Source organism: Nycticebus coucang, chromosome 10, assembly GCF_027406575.1.
Source record: "Nycticebus coucang isolate mNycCou1 chromosome 10, mNycCou1.pri, whole genome shotgun sequence".
Classification (NCBI taxonomy): domain Eukaryota; kingdom Metazoa; phylum Chordata; class Mammalia; order Primates; family Lorisidae; genus Nycticebus; species Nycticebus coucang.
This window is the reverse complement of record NC_069789.1, coordinates 60,654,692-60,669,206: the sequence shown is the minus strand read 5'-3', so window position 1 is coordinate 60,669,206 and position 14,515 is coordinate 60,654,692. Positions and strand designations below refer to the sequence as shown.

General features: G+C 43.8%; 2 protein-coding genes across 5 annotated transcripts in view; both read left to right on the top strand.

Moving 5' to 3' along the window:
• NAV1 (neuron navigator 1) overlaps positions 1 to 9,318 on the top strand; it is a 276,840-nt gene extending 267,522 nt beyond the window's left edge. For all 3 annotated transcript variants that reach the window (XM_053606354.1, XM_053606355.1, XM_053606356.1), the window contains 2 exons: positions 81 to 278; positions 1,843 to 9,318. In XM_053606354.1, coding sequence (XP_053462329.1) covers positions 81 to 278; positions 1,843 to 1,938 — 294 coding nt within the window. In that variant the 3' untranslated portion in view covers positions 1,939 to 9,318. The remainder of the gene's footprint in view (positions 1 to 80; positions 279 to 1,842) is intronic.
• A 2,040-nt stretch (positions 9,319 to 11,358) lies between these two features.
• IPO9 (importin 9) overlaps positions 11,359 to 14,515 on the top strand; it is a 54,084-nt gene continuing 50,927 nt past the window's right edge. The window contains exon 1 of one of the 2 annotated variants that reach the window (XM_053604491.1): positions 11,359 to 12,005. In XM_053604491.1, coding sequence (XP_053460466.1) covers positions 11,843 to 12,005 — 163 coding nt within the window. In that variant the 5' untranslated portion in view covers positions 11,359 to 11,842. The remainder of the gene's footprint in view (positions 12,006 to 14,515) is intronic. The other variant, XM_053604492.1, reaches the window with a different exon arrangement.

Below are 14,515 nucleotides of genomic sequence, written 5' to 3'. Positions count from 1 at the left end.
AACTATCAAAAGACTATATGAATGAATATACTTCTTATCTGTAGACTCCCCAAAGTAATCATATTTGTCCTTCTCTTCAGGTTCATGGACAGAAAGCTGCTTGGGAGGACCCTGTAGAGTGGGTCCGGGACACTCTTCCCTGGCCTTCAGCTCAACAAGACCAATCAAAACTGTACCACCTGCCCCCACCCACCGTGGGCCCTCACAGCATTGCCTCTCCTCCTGAGGACAGGACGGTCAAAGACAGCACCCCAAGTTCTCTGGACTCAGATCCTCTGGTGAGTAGAAGCCATCTTGGGGTAAAAGTAAGAATCGCAGAACTGGAGGGTGAAGATACTGACAAGGTCAGACCAAGAGGAGGCCAATGAAGAACTCTGAATATGAGAATCCAGGGTCCTAACGATCAAATGCCTAGGACCTAGCTTATGTTAAATAATTAGCATCCCAGCAAGAGGTATTCTAGCAAAGACCCAAGTCTCAGGCAGATCTCTGTAGGAATATCAGCCAAAGAAGTCAAGCAGTAGGACACATTAGCACCCTATTTCTGCCTCCCTCTGTTAACATTGTCCTGAAGACCACTTCAGCTGAATGATGCTATATAGAACCGCTGTAGAAAGCAAGCTGAGACAAGTAAAAACTGTGCTGCAATATTTGCAATGCCTGTCACCAAAAGAAGACTAGATCCAAACAGAAGAATGTGCAAAGGATACAAACAGGCATTTGACCAGAGGAAAAGCAAATGGCAAATAAAAACAAAAAGATCTTCCACCTTGCTAATAATTGAGGAAATACAAATTAAAACAGGAGACAATTGGTTTCTCTTACCTTTTCTCCTTCATGAGAGGGACTTACTTCCAACTCTATTTGGAAGTGCTCTAAACTTTCTCTTTGTTTTTCCTAAATAAAATCTCTCTTTGCTACCCTGAAAAAAACACACACAAAAAAAACAAGAGATAATCATTTCAATTTGACAAAAATAGTACGTGGGGAAGCGCAGACTGCTCATATTTAGCTGGTGGGCATGTTTATTGATAAAACCATTTTGGAGGATAAATTTGGCAGGTGGTATTCAAAGTTAACATGTGCAAATCCTACAACCTTGCAATTTTACCTTTCAAGTAGGAAACACTTCCGATTTCATCACAATACATTTTTATTTAAATTTTGACTTTGTTAAAAACAGATGTTATCTGTATAAAAATGCTTTTAAAATTTGAAGACTTTAATAATCAAATAAATAGAAGGTGGAAGGCAGATTCAATCATGAGTGGGCCATGCTTGCTTAGCCGAAATGGGGATCCCAAGTTTAAAGTATTAAGGGGACAAAAGTGAGTAAAGGGAAGCAGGCGAATACACCTGAGATGTTTAGACTTGACATGAAGCAACAGGATTTATAAGCTGAGGAACAACAAGTTCATAATAACACGGAGTGTAGCTGTTGGATTATAATAATCTATTGGAAGAAGAAGTTGTAAGAGACAGATGTTCTTACAGTACTTCTCATGTTCCTCCTAGTATTAGCTGGTATATACAAACCTTTCTTAGAGTGCAGCCACCTTGCAGGCAGAAGTGGTCTTGATCTTTTTGGTGTCCCTGCACATATCACAGCATGGCACCTTGCATAACAAGCATACTCCCAGGTGAGTGTTATACATGCACATGTTTACAAACAGGGTTGAAGCAATCGGCACTGCTTGTTCATGAACCACCTATAAACTCTAGGCTCTTAATTACTTATAAACCAAAGATTAGATCTATAGTCTAGATTTTTTTAGGTTTACCTTCTATGGGCGGGATCCAGACTCTCAACTCTCATTAATCCATCTTTTTGCCCTTCTTTAGATGGCCATGTTACTGAAACTTCAAGAAGCTGCCAATTACATTGAGTCTCCAGATCGAGAAACCATCCTGGACCCCAACCTCCAGGCAACACTCTGAGGGTCTGGCGGACACTGTCACCCCGGATAGCAGAACGCTGGCATCAGCTACGTTAGCTCCTCCTCTCTCCTCTCTTTTTTCAGAGCACTGGCTCTCCATCCCCAGGAGGAGAACAGGAGGGAGGAGGAGGTGAAACAGGAGGGACAGGTTCTTGGTGCTGCACCTTTGAGAACTTCTAGTAAGGATTGGTGGGGTGAAGTTTGGGATCTTGAGTCCCCTAAATACATTACTGGCCTCCTCTCATGACTTTAGGGAAAAGATGATTCTGGGTCTTTTCCTTGACTTCTTTCAATGACAAACTCCTGGGCTTTCCGGGAAGGGGTTCATAAGACATCAAAAAACTCTGTAGCAGTTCCTAACCCATTCTTGCAAATAACACTGAGAGAGACAGTCATGTGTGGGGGAATCTGGAGGAGGCAGGAAGCACCCCAGATTTCTTTGCAGACCCTTCCCAATTCCATCACCACTGCCAACAACTCTTCCCCCAGAGATCTGGCTGGAGCCCAGAAAAAGAAGCATGTGGTTTTAAAAATGTTTAAATCAATCTGTAAAAGGTTAAAAAACAAAAAAGGAAAAAAATGAAGCTGGAGAGAGGGGAACCAATTGCCGAGGTAGAAAGAGAGCTGCCCACTCCTGCCCTCTGGATGATGTAGGGGACATTGACAAGACGGCTGCCAACCTAAGAAGTCACCAAACCACAAAAATAACATTACAGCCTTCAGAGAAAGACAAGCAATGTCTTTCTCCCCTCTAATTTAACATGCATGAGTCAATAAACCCTACTTTTTCATTTTTGTTTTTTTAATTTTGTTTCTATTTTTTTCTCCCATTTGCCTATTCATTTCACTTTGCTTTTTTTTTTTTTTCCATTTCTTCACATGTTCACAAGATGCTTGCGTTGCTTTTCCAGGGGCTAGTTTGGTTTTTCTTAGTGGTTTTCTTTGGAGAATCTGATGCCTTCTAATTGGTACCAGCTAGACACCTGCCATATCACCATCTTTGACATCCTTGAGGCTTATAGGAGACATGAAGCATTGGCTCAGAAGTAGTGGGAGAAGAGAAACCCAGTTCCCTTGACTTCCCTTTTGAGAAAACACACATCGTGCCTGGGAGCTCAGTTACCAGCCTCTGGCATGATTGAGTTTGGAGCCCCATCTGAATGGAAGATCTACTTTGAGCTTCATCCTGGACTAGAGGAAAACCAGGAAATTGGAAAGATTCCTCTATCTTGTGGCCTGTTGGCTCCTCACTGCACTACTCTGATGGTAGCCACTTTGCCTGCCAAGTATCCTAGCTGGCCCTTACTGTTTTGTTTTTGATAAGTGACCATTCATTTACAAGAGGCTGGACATCCATGTGAGATAATCCCAATCAGAATATAAGTTTCGAGGAGTATGACTTAGTGGCCATTATCTGTTTCCAAAGAGATCTTATCTTTCACAGAAGTTGCCCCCTTTCCTGTTGCCCTGAAGGTCTGGCAGTCCCTGTTCTTTCATTTGACAAGTACTTAACTGAGTACTCACTGCGTACCAGTCATAAAGTTAAAAAAAAAAGACAAGATTTGGGCCTTTGAGTTCACAGTCCAGTAGGAAGTGTTAACCTCCATTAAGTGTACACCCTCAAGTTATTTAGACCTTCAAGATCATCAAAGAAATATAGCTGAAACCCAAGGAGCCAGACAGAAAGAAGCCTTTGATTAGCTGTCCAATACACTGGGAGCAGAAGATCTGAGATCAGTTAAGATGGAGCCTGAAAGACTATGGAATCTTGCTTGTCTGGAGTGGGCAAGTCTGCTTCTACTATTTCGGAAGCCCCTGTGGGACCAGATTCTAGGCTGAGCTGCTTAGTAGGCTGACGTTTCAGGGCTCTGCAGATCAGGAATATGTGATGAGCCTGGGCTGAAGTGTTTGCTCTTCAGATTCCTAAGTAGCACAAGACTTAGAATCCATAGGCATACTAACCCGGATCACTCTTTTCTACCCAACCGAGAAGTAGCTGCACCTGAATCTTCCTATCAGGATATTTTCATTTAGATCCACAAGATAGTCCAGACTGTTCCCCAGAAGAGTCCCTGCATTCACCTAGTGAACTCCCAGGGATGACAAGGTTCTCTATGATGGAGACCATTATTGCTATTGCTGCTAATTCCATGAGCTGTGAAGATCCCCAACCAACTCAGCTGTCAAATATGCAATTCTGTGGTGGGAAGAGGCTTCTTGTCCAAGGATGGTGCTGAAATCACTGCCTTAAGGTCTCTGCTGTGCAAAATGAGGAGGCTCTGGAGCTGGGTTCTAACTTAGGAGGAAGGGAAAACCGGATGGGCCTACTTGGGACTTAGGCCTATGCTGAACCCTATCCTAAGCTCCAGTCCTATGGCAGGGCTCAGACTTTTAATGCCATCTTAATCTAGTGGTTGAGCTCTTAACTCTATTTCCTGGTGCTGCCTAGCCAGTGCCTTCTGTCATGGATATTACTGGCTACTTAAGAAAAAGGAGAGGGGAGAACCCTTTCTTTCATTCTAACTGCCTCAGACCCCAAAGGGATTCTTAGCTCTCTGGTAACTATGGATACCACCATGAATTTTACTTGGATCCTCAGCAGGTTGATTCTGGAGGCCTCTCTTGCTATGACTTCATTTCTGTTTCCTGGGATCCACCACCCTCTACTCTCAGTTGACTGCTGCATTTAGCCCAGGTCTCCAATTGCTTTCCTCCAGAAAGTGTTTCCATCTAGCAAGGTGGTATTGAAGCCTCAGCTTTCCCTGAGCTTGGGACCCTGTTTACTGTTGCACATCTGGGCCCTTCACTATGGGGATCAATCATCTCACAAAGGAATCATGGTTATGTGGCAACTGCAGAAGGTTGAGCCTCCTCATGGTGCTATAACCCCTTGGGACGCTCATCCAGACTTCTCTGAAGCAGAGGACCTGAGCTCCCCCCACTGCCCTAGAATTAATGGCAAGGAGCAAATCCACAGCATTTTCTCCTCCCTGTGCACCTGCTTCTTGGTTGAGGCTACTGGGATCCCTCAAAAAAAAGAAAAACTGGGTCCCATAGCTAAATTCCTAACCCCCAGCCACCTTCAAAAGAATCCAGCCCAGCTAATACTGGAGTTGTGCTATTCCCTTCCTCTCCAGCCCCCAACACCAAAGTTGGCTAGGATTTGACATGGTTCAATAAATACTTGATGTCAATGTACAGGGAGAGCTACAACTCCAGGAGAGGTTCCTCAGCAGAGACCCTCTCATTTATGGATGAAGACCAACAAATTTTGTCTGATGTACTTCTCAGTTCTTGCCTAGGTACTAAAAATAAAATACTGGGTAATTGGAGGCTAATATGGGGCCTGGTGTCTGTATGTGTGTGTGAGCAGTTTGCTGTTGCTGTTTCCTATCTTCTGAGGCTTCATAGAATATTTTTTAAAAATCTATGCTTTGTGGCAGCTCTACGGTGCTTATCTGTCTTTTGTGTAAATCCTTATACCAACGTCTCTGTTATATAGTCCAAGCATTGGGAAGGTAGAGGCTGGCAGGGAAGAAGAATTTGCTGAAAGTCCGTGGGAAGACCCTACAATGGAACCCTTATTGGTTGGTGTACTATGCTTTGGTCCTGAATTACCAGCCTGCCAACTGGTCAGTCCACACTCCTTAAGGACTTAAGATGTGATCTTTTTTCCTTTTCATTTCTCGCTTTCTGGTTTCCCTGTTCTGCAGGACTCAAATGTGGACTTTACCTCACCATTTCTTCACCTTTAGCTCCCTGAGATAAGGGGCACGCTATTCAGAGGGATGCCCCCTTACAGTGGTCTGAGAAGTGGTAGGCTGCTGTTTTCCACAGACACTTCACATCATCATCTAGGACGGAACCCATACATAGAAACCCCACACATAGGTGAAATTTGCCTGACTAAATGATATTCAGTCTTACAAACCAGGTTCAAGGAGATACTATATGAGACCTTAAGGATTTTTTTTTTTGCCACGTGTTTGGGAAAGGAAATTGTCCTAACCATACATTTAACATAGAGGTCAAGTGCTGAAGTAACCCAGATCACCAAATGCAGCTCCTCATCATACTTTATTTTTTCTTTCCTTAATCCTGGGCAATATCTAAGCTACAACTAAGTAGTAGATTCTATAAGCGAACACTCATGATGAGATGAAAAAAATGTGCTTATGCAGAGAGTTTATTAATGGAGAGGGATATACTACCTCTGATATACTCTTATGATGAGTCCTGGTGCATGGCCCCCTGAGGAGACCATAAGTAATAAAATGGTCTAAGGGATACTATTTCCAAAAGGCCAAAGCCTGAAGATGTAGCCGTTTACCATTCAATCAGCCTTATAGTTTCATGAGTCCTTAATCAACCTGATCAGGAATATACAGGGCCACCAGCTTGGCTGTCCCTGACGCCCAGGGAGCATGTGTGCATGTCTGCTCAGCCTAGCCCCGGTAGCAAGCACTGCCGGCCACATATCTTGGAAAAGGCCGTAGTAAATAGGAAGATGGTACAGCTTTGGAGTGAGGAAACCTACCAAGATTTGGAAGCTGCAGGGAGACCAAGACAGTTGAAAATTAAACCTGTGTATATTAGATCCTTCTAGTTTGATGTTTTGGCCATTTAAATAAGGCTATGCCATGAATTTTCTGTGACAGAGGTAGTCATGGAAGTAAGTGAACCCCGAGATCCTTGACTCCATCCTTTGCCCCTTACAGCAGTGGTATTCAAAGTGTGATTCCCGACCAGCAGCATCAACATTTGGATGGTCATTAAGAATGAAATCCTCGGCCCCATCTACTGAATCAGAAATTCCATGGAGCGAGTTGTAACAAGCCCTCCTGGTGATTCTGATGCCCACTAAAGTTTGAAATTCTACTTTAGAGTATCAGAATCCCATTGAGGGGCTTTATGACCCAAATAAGAAGGTTCTAGTTTATAATTCAGACTTTAACATTAATTTCTAAGTCACCTTTCCTTGCTTCCTTATATTTCTCTTTTCACTTTTATTTTAACAAAGAATAGGTAAGAGTGTTGTTGAACAGCGGATAGAATACATCTTTCCCAGTTCAGAGAAGGATGTCATGCTTCTGAAATTTCTACCTAGCAAACTAAGGGGCTTCAACACAGGAAAGCAGTTGGAGGACTCTTCTACAATGCTCTTCTGGTAGATTATTTGATTCTATTCTGAGCCTTTTCTGATTATATAATAGGATGAGAAAAGTGGGGGGAAAAAATGAGTATTTCCATGACAACGTGTTCTCCCAGCAACATCACTCTCCTTTTTTGAGTTATAATGGACACTTCTGGGCTTGAGGACCTGGCCACAACCTCCTTCCCCAAGGCAGCTAACGACTATAGGGCTCCAGTGTCCCAGGAAGCATGTTCCACTCACTTAGTGGAGAGGCCTGTATGATGAAGACACAGCACGGGGCACCTAAGTCCTTGGGCTCATCCATTCTTTTCCCCACACCAAGATCAGGGGACAGAACTACTCAGACAAGACAACAGAACAAAATCCTTTTTAAAAAAATGTCTAAGAAGAAGGCAGGTGCAGTGGCTCACATATGTAATTCTAGCACTCTGGGAGGCTGAGGAGGGAGGATCATTTGAGCTCAGGAGTTTGAAACCACCCTGAGCAAAAGACCCCATCTTTATTGAGAAAAGAAAAAAAAAAAAGGAAGGGTATATGGCACACCTCTTGGGTGTGTGACACAATTACAATAGGGATTCTACCTAACATGCAAACATTGTAACCTAATTGTTTATACCTTCACATTAATCTGAAATAAAAAGAAAAACAAAACAGAAAAGCTAGCCAGGTATAGTGGCATGTGCCTATAGTTCCAGCAACATGGGAGGCTGAGGCAGGAGATCCCTTAAGCCCGGGAGTTTGAGGTAACAGTGAGCTATGATCAGATGACACCTTGGCACTCTACATAAGCAATATAGCAAGACTGTTTCAGAGGCCGGGCCTGGTGGTTCACGCCTGTAGTCCCAGCGCTGTGGGAGGCCGAGGCGGGTGGACTGTCTGAGCTCAGAGGTTCAAGACCAGTATGAGCAGCAGTGAGCCAGAGTAAGACCCCGTCTCTACTAACAACATCAAAAAAAAAAAGACTTTCAAAAAAAAATTAAAAAGGCCCTGCACAGTGATTCAAGCTTGTTATCCTAGCACTCTGAGAGGCCAAGGCAGATGGAATGCTTGAGCTGAAGAGTTCAAGACCAGCCTGAGCAAGAGTGAAGCCCCATCTCTACTAGAAATAGAACAACTGACTGTGCGTTGTGGCAGGTGCCTATAGTCCCAGCTACTCCTACTCGGGAGGCTGAGGGAGGAGGATCATTTGAGTCAGAGTTTGAGGTTGCTGTGAGCTATGACGTCACAACACTCTACCCAGGGCGACAGTGACTCTGTGTCAAAAAAAAAAAAAAATCTAATAAGAGCTTCATATCTTTCCAAACTCAGAGACTAGCTTATGGGACCATGGAGAAGAGGTTGTTTAGAACTGGTTTTGTTTCAAGTTTGTCAATTTTCTCATGAGAGAACATTTATTAGAACACAAAGAAACAGAGTACTAGGACCAGGTCTCCTGAGTTCTGAAACTAAGCATTTGGAGGAAGGACTAACGCCTGAGGAAAGCAAGTAGAAAATAATTTCAGTAAATCACCTCCTTGGTCCCCAGAAGGCTGAGATGAGTCCTTTGGTCATCTCCTGCTTCCCTGCCACTTCTCTAAGACTAAAGATGGTAAGGTATTTAAGGCAAGAGCTCTTATATGGAAGCCAGTCTCTTTGCGACTGCTCTGCCTCCCACTTCCTTTTTTTATTTTTTTAACCAAAAAAAATCTTTTTTTAAAAAAATGAATTCCAACCCCTGCTAGCTTCCTCCCCACGCCCCATCCTGTGCCAGCCAATGCTGTTTATGTGATGGAGTCTGTGTTTCTCAAATGCATGGTGTTCCTCAGGTGGAGGGTGGCAGAAGTTTTTGCAACTCTTTTTTTTTTTTTTTAAGTTATTGGGAGCAAAACCCCAAACCAGGATGTGTGTGTGTCTGTGTGTTGTGTTTTTTTCTTATTTGACCCTCTCCTCTTCCAACCTACCTGCTTTTATATCTAATGTAGGAAAGCAAAACTGAATCTGGAAAGCAAACCATTGTATATAGTTGCGGTAACAATCATGAAGAGAGCTGGGCTGTCCCCTCTGTAATTCATCTTAAATAACAAATTGGTTAAGAATTCAATTTATGCCAGGGCCAGCTGAAGAGGCCTTCCCTATTACCAGAGGGCCCCCTCATCTGGGCCCTTTGTCTATCAGGCATGTCTCCTCCCAGCAAGAATCATCTGTTTGATACCATTGCGTTTCAATAAAGTTATCTCCTGTATTGTCCACTGGTTCTCTCTAGCTACCTCTCTGCCTGATTTCTGTCTCCATTTATCTTGTGTCCCATTCCTTGATCTGGAAGGTGTGACTATTTGAGGTCATTTGCCTAATGCAGAAGTAAAACCCACATGTCTGGAAATATCTGTTCCCCAAATCCTAAGCAAGAATCTCTTGACTCCTTTGGTTGTGGGGGAGGGACCCTGCTTGCACGTTGACGTTGGGGACATAGTAGCCTTCACCAGGACTCAAAACACCCAGCCCCAAAATAGGCCTCTATCTGCTGCCACGATGTTTGAAGATATAGTACCCTCTAGACTTCCTTCAATTCTCTTCTTGGTATAAAAGTGAGTTAATCTACACAAAAAGAAGCTGTTCTAATGTAGTTTATCTTCTCTTGGCCACTAGAAGAAGGAAAATAAGTCTTACTATTCCCCATTGCAGAAATGGCAGGGTCCAAGGAGCAAAATTTTCCCTATAAAATTGTTGTGATAACACAATTCACCTCTGCCTTATCATAGGAGGTGACAAATGTGTTTAGAGCTCTCATCAAGCCAGGTAGTGGTCACATCTGAGGCAGGAGGACTGATTGAACCCAGGAGTTCGAGTCCAGCGTAGGCAACACAGTGGGACTGTGGGACCCCATCTTAAATAAATAAAACTGAGAAAGCATTCTTTTGGAAGAATCCTCAGATGAGGTGACTTAAGCCCTAACTGTTAACAGTTTAACATCCACAGTCTTAGAAGTGACCTAGGGATTGCTAACTGGTTTCCTTTACCATGAAGGAATAAACCCACTTGGTAAAGAGTTCCTGGAAATCATTTTTAAGGCACTTAAATCTGAATAGCTTACTAAGAAATACATGTTCCTCTTTGCTCCAGAACCTTCCACTCCAAAAACAAGCTATTCCATCCCTTCTGCGACTACATGCCTGCCACTCTGACCTGCATTTTTTTTTTTTTTTTTTGTAGAGACAGAGTCTCACTTTATGGCCCTCGGTAGAGTGCCGTGGCCTCACACAGCTCACAGCAACCTCCAACTCCTGGGCTTAAGTGATTCTCTTGCCTCAGCCTCCCAAGTAGACCCCTTGCTCTAACCTCTCCACCTGCTCCACTACTCATGAATTTTATGCATGTCTCTATGTCTAGGGCCATTTCCTACAATAAGCCAGTTGGCCATATCAAACTACCCTTGCTCCTCTCCCCTTTAAATATCCATCTATAATTTCTCTCGGAAAAAGTTCATATATTCTTAGCTAATAGGACTCGTTCTCAAATAGTCATATATAGTCACTCTGGAGGAAATACCTTTTCACATGCAGGTGCTCTCCCCTGCCCATTAACTTTCCAACTTTGAAGTTGGGCTCATCTAGGCTGGAAAACCAAGGCCTCCCACTGCCCAGTTCACTTCTGTTTCTTTTCCCCCATCTTTGGATTCCTGAGGCTAAGAAATGAAGACTCACTTGAGCCTACGTTTTTTCAGTGTTTGCATTAAAAAAGAGAATGGTTTAAAATAGGGGCCTTTTTTGAGCAAGGCCTGGTGGCTCAAGCCTGTAATCCCAGTGCGTTGGGAGGCCCAGGAATGAGGATAACTTGAGGCCAGGAGTTTAAGACCTAGAGGATAACTTGAGGCCAGGGTTTAAGACCTAGTTTAAGACCAGGGCAACTTGGTGAAACCCCATCTGTTAAAAAAAAAAAAAAAGGTAAAAAATTTTAGCTTGGGCGCAGAAGAGTGCACCTGTAGTACTGGACGGGGGAGGATCCCTTGAGCTTAAGAGTTGGCGATTGCAGAGAGCTGTGATCACGCTACTGCACTTCAGCCTAGACAGCAGAGCAAGATCCTGTCTCTTAAGAAGAAATTCTTTTTCTGACCTAGGGTCCTATATTCTTAAAGCCCTCTACATCCACACCATCTCATCTCCTCAAAAGATCCTTGAATCTAAAGTCCTATACCATGGCCTTTATTCCAAGCGAGACTGCTAACTTACTGTGCAACTTTAGGAAAGTTCTCTAACCTCTTGGAGGCTCAGTTTTCACATAAATTTAAACCTTGACGCGCGGTCGCGGTGGCTCATGCCTGTAATCCTAGCACTCGGGAAGGCACAGGCGGGATCGCTTGAGCTCAAGAGTAGACCAGCCTGAGCAACAAGCGAGACCCCGAGACCCCGAAAATTAGACGGGCGAGGTGGCACGCGCCGATAGTCCCAGCTACTCCGACGGCTGAGGCAGGATCGCTTAAGCCCAGGAGCTGGTGATTGCGGTTAAGTTATGATGACGCCATTCCACCCTAGCCTGGGCAACGGAGCAAGACCTTGTCCCTAAAAAGAAAAAAAGACAGAGATCCTTGCCGAGAAAAGAGCAGTTTTTGTTCAGGCGACAGGTGGCGCTGTCTGTGGAGGCTTAGACCCATTCCCCGCCCTCCGCCCGCTCCCGCTTCTGTGCGCACGCGCGGCTTCGTGGATTGGCCGCGCGCGGGAGCCGTCATTCGGTGGCGGGTCCCGGCCGTGGGACTGGCGGGCTGAGAGGAGAAAAGATGGCGGCAGCGGCGGCTCCTGGTGCGGCCTCTGGGCTGCCGGGTCCGGTGGCACAAGGATTGAAAGAAGCATTAGTGGATACGCTCACCGGGATCCTGTCCCCAGTGCAGGAGGTGCGGGCGGCTGCCGAGGAACAGATTAAGGTGCTGGAGGTGACAGAGGGTGAGTGAGGCGGGACCGTCACGAGGATGGCTCAGCGGCACAATCCGCTGACCGCAGCTCCGGACGGCCAGGGAACATGGGGAACCTGAGCCAGCTGGAGATCTGGGCGCCGAAGAGTAGAGTAGGAAGCGAGAGGTTGATGTCGCTGCGAAAGTCCCGAGAGGGGAGGCGCGCCTGAAGGAGAGGGTCGGGGGAGGTGGAGCCTCAGTGGCGAAAGGGTGGGTGGAGACTTTAAAAGACAGACCGAGCCTGGGATCTGCAGAGGACAGAGATGGAGCTAGACTTGGTCCTTTTGGAGGAAGTCGCGCGGTCTGGGAAATATTTTTTGAGTTTAGGACTAGGGTCTTTTGATGTTCTTTTTACCAGCTTGCTTATACTAGCATAGGGTAGGAGGAGCTGTTGGTAGAAGCAGGGAGAAGGTAGAGTCTTGGGAAAGCAGCTATCAGAGCTTAGTAACTGTCATCACACAAGTTTCTACCTCTTAGTTATAAACGTAGCCAGTTGTTTGTACTCCTAATGGTTTCCCAGAATTAAATTAAATACTTATGCAACTCCTTCACCTTTCCGACCATACTCAACGTTTATTTTCAAAATAAATTGTACTTATTAAATACCTTTGTGTATTTCTATGTAGAGGAACCGATCATCCTTTGCTTTTGATTCTTTGTCCTCATCCTCTTTACTGTGTGCTTTAAAGTGATGATGAGGAAAATAAACTATTGATCTGAGATTTTCTGTCGTTTTCCAGCTGAGTGACCCTTTTGCTGTAACCAGTATAGTCACAGTTTTATTCTGAGGCAAGAGAAGGGAAAATCTTCTTGGTCCTTTGTAAGAAGTATATCTGGTAGGAGCTTCACTGACTTCAAATCCTTAGAATCCCCCAACTCAGCAAAATATGTCCACAACTACTGAAAGATTTCTTCAGAGTTACGGGAAATTGTCCATAATCTGAGCACTCACACACAAAACCTTGAGTTAACTCTCCTATTAAACTTACTTTTATTGAAAAGCAAATGTTTAAACTTCTTAAATTTAGTTTTATTTTCTTTCATAATATAAAAGCTGTTGAAAACAAATTTCCTTCTCTTGGAAATATGTTGCAGTTTGGAATCTTACAGGTTAAGGACCATTTTGTTTTGGTCTTTTTAGGTTTTTTGTTTTTTTTTTTTTTTAGACAGTCTTAGTCTATTGCTCTAGGGTAGGGTGTCAAGGCCTCAGCCTAGCTCATAGCAACCTCAAACTCCTGGGTTCAAGTGATCCTCCTGCCTTAGCCTACTGAGTGGTGGGACTACAGGTGCCTGCCACAATGCCCAGCTAATTTCTCTATTTTTAGTAGAAATGAGGTCTCCAACCCAGAGTGCTAGAATTACAGGGGTGAGACACCCCCATGCCTGGCTTTAAGGACCAGTTGTAATTGTCAATTAAGGACCTTGAAGGCTTAGTTGTAATTGTCATTGTTTTATAAAATATCAGATCCTACAAGAGGTGGAACCACTGGGTAAGAGAAAGTTGTTTGAGAACCATGCATAACTAGTTTTTATAGGCCTTAGGTAAAATGCTTATTCACATTAATGTGTCTGTTCTTGGGTATGAGGAAGAGTGATAAAGTAAGGAATCTCATCACATTCAAGTTGCCACTGATGCAAATTGATCCTAATTAAACCTTTCCTGAATGATGCTTAGTGTCCCTGGTGCCTCAAATGCATGTATGGCACCTTTCTATGAAAGGGGAACCCACAATATGCTTGACTAGAAAAAAATAAAAAAGAAAGGGGAACCTTTGGTCATGTATAAAGTGTCATAACAGCTCCACTTATAGCTCTGATCTCTTCAACTTAGCCAAATACTATAGTCTCATCTAGACAAAGTCAGTTATAAACTTCTTGGGGTCTTTCTGAAGCTCTGGTCTTTCACTTTCTTCATTTTGGGGGGTCTTGAAGTGAAAATTTAAATTTCAGAAGTACAGAATTTTGATTTTGGCAACTGGTGAGAAACAGATCAACTCTCCTTCATTTCCTCTCCCCCAGAACTTACTGGTATTGTGCTATCAGGTGTGCTGTGAGAATAATGGAAAGGTGTTGATGCAATGACCTGATATTGGTGGTCTAGTCGTAAGGCCTATGACTCAGGTGTAGAATGTGGCTGCAGGACTGGATCAAGTCCCTGAAGTTGAGTGCAGTGCTTTGGACCCTTTGTAGTTTGTTTTTGTCTTTAAAATAGTCTGGCTCGGTATGTTTATCAAAAAAATTATATAGACATGATTGCAAGAGGGACTTTACCTAACAAATGCAATCAGTGTAACCTGGCTTATTGTACCCTCAATGAATCCCCAACAGTAAAAAAAAAACTATAGTGATTCAATCCCTTCTGTACCTGTTTTTAGGTGGAGGATGGTGGTCCATTCTTCAGAGATACAGTATCCTTCTCTCCTTTTCTCCTTTTGTGGTCTTTACCATTGGGTCCAGAATGCTTCCCATTTAATAGTCTGTCTGAATCTCTCAGATGTTTTC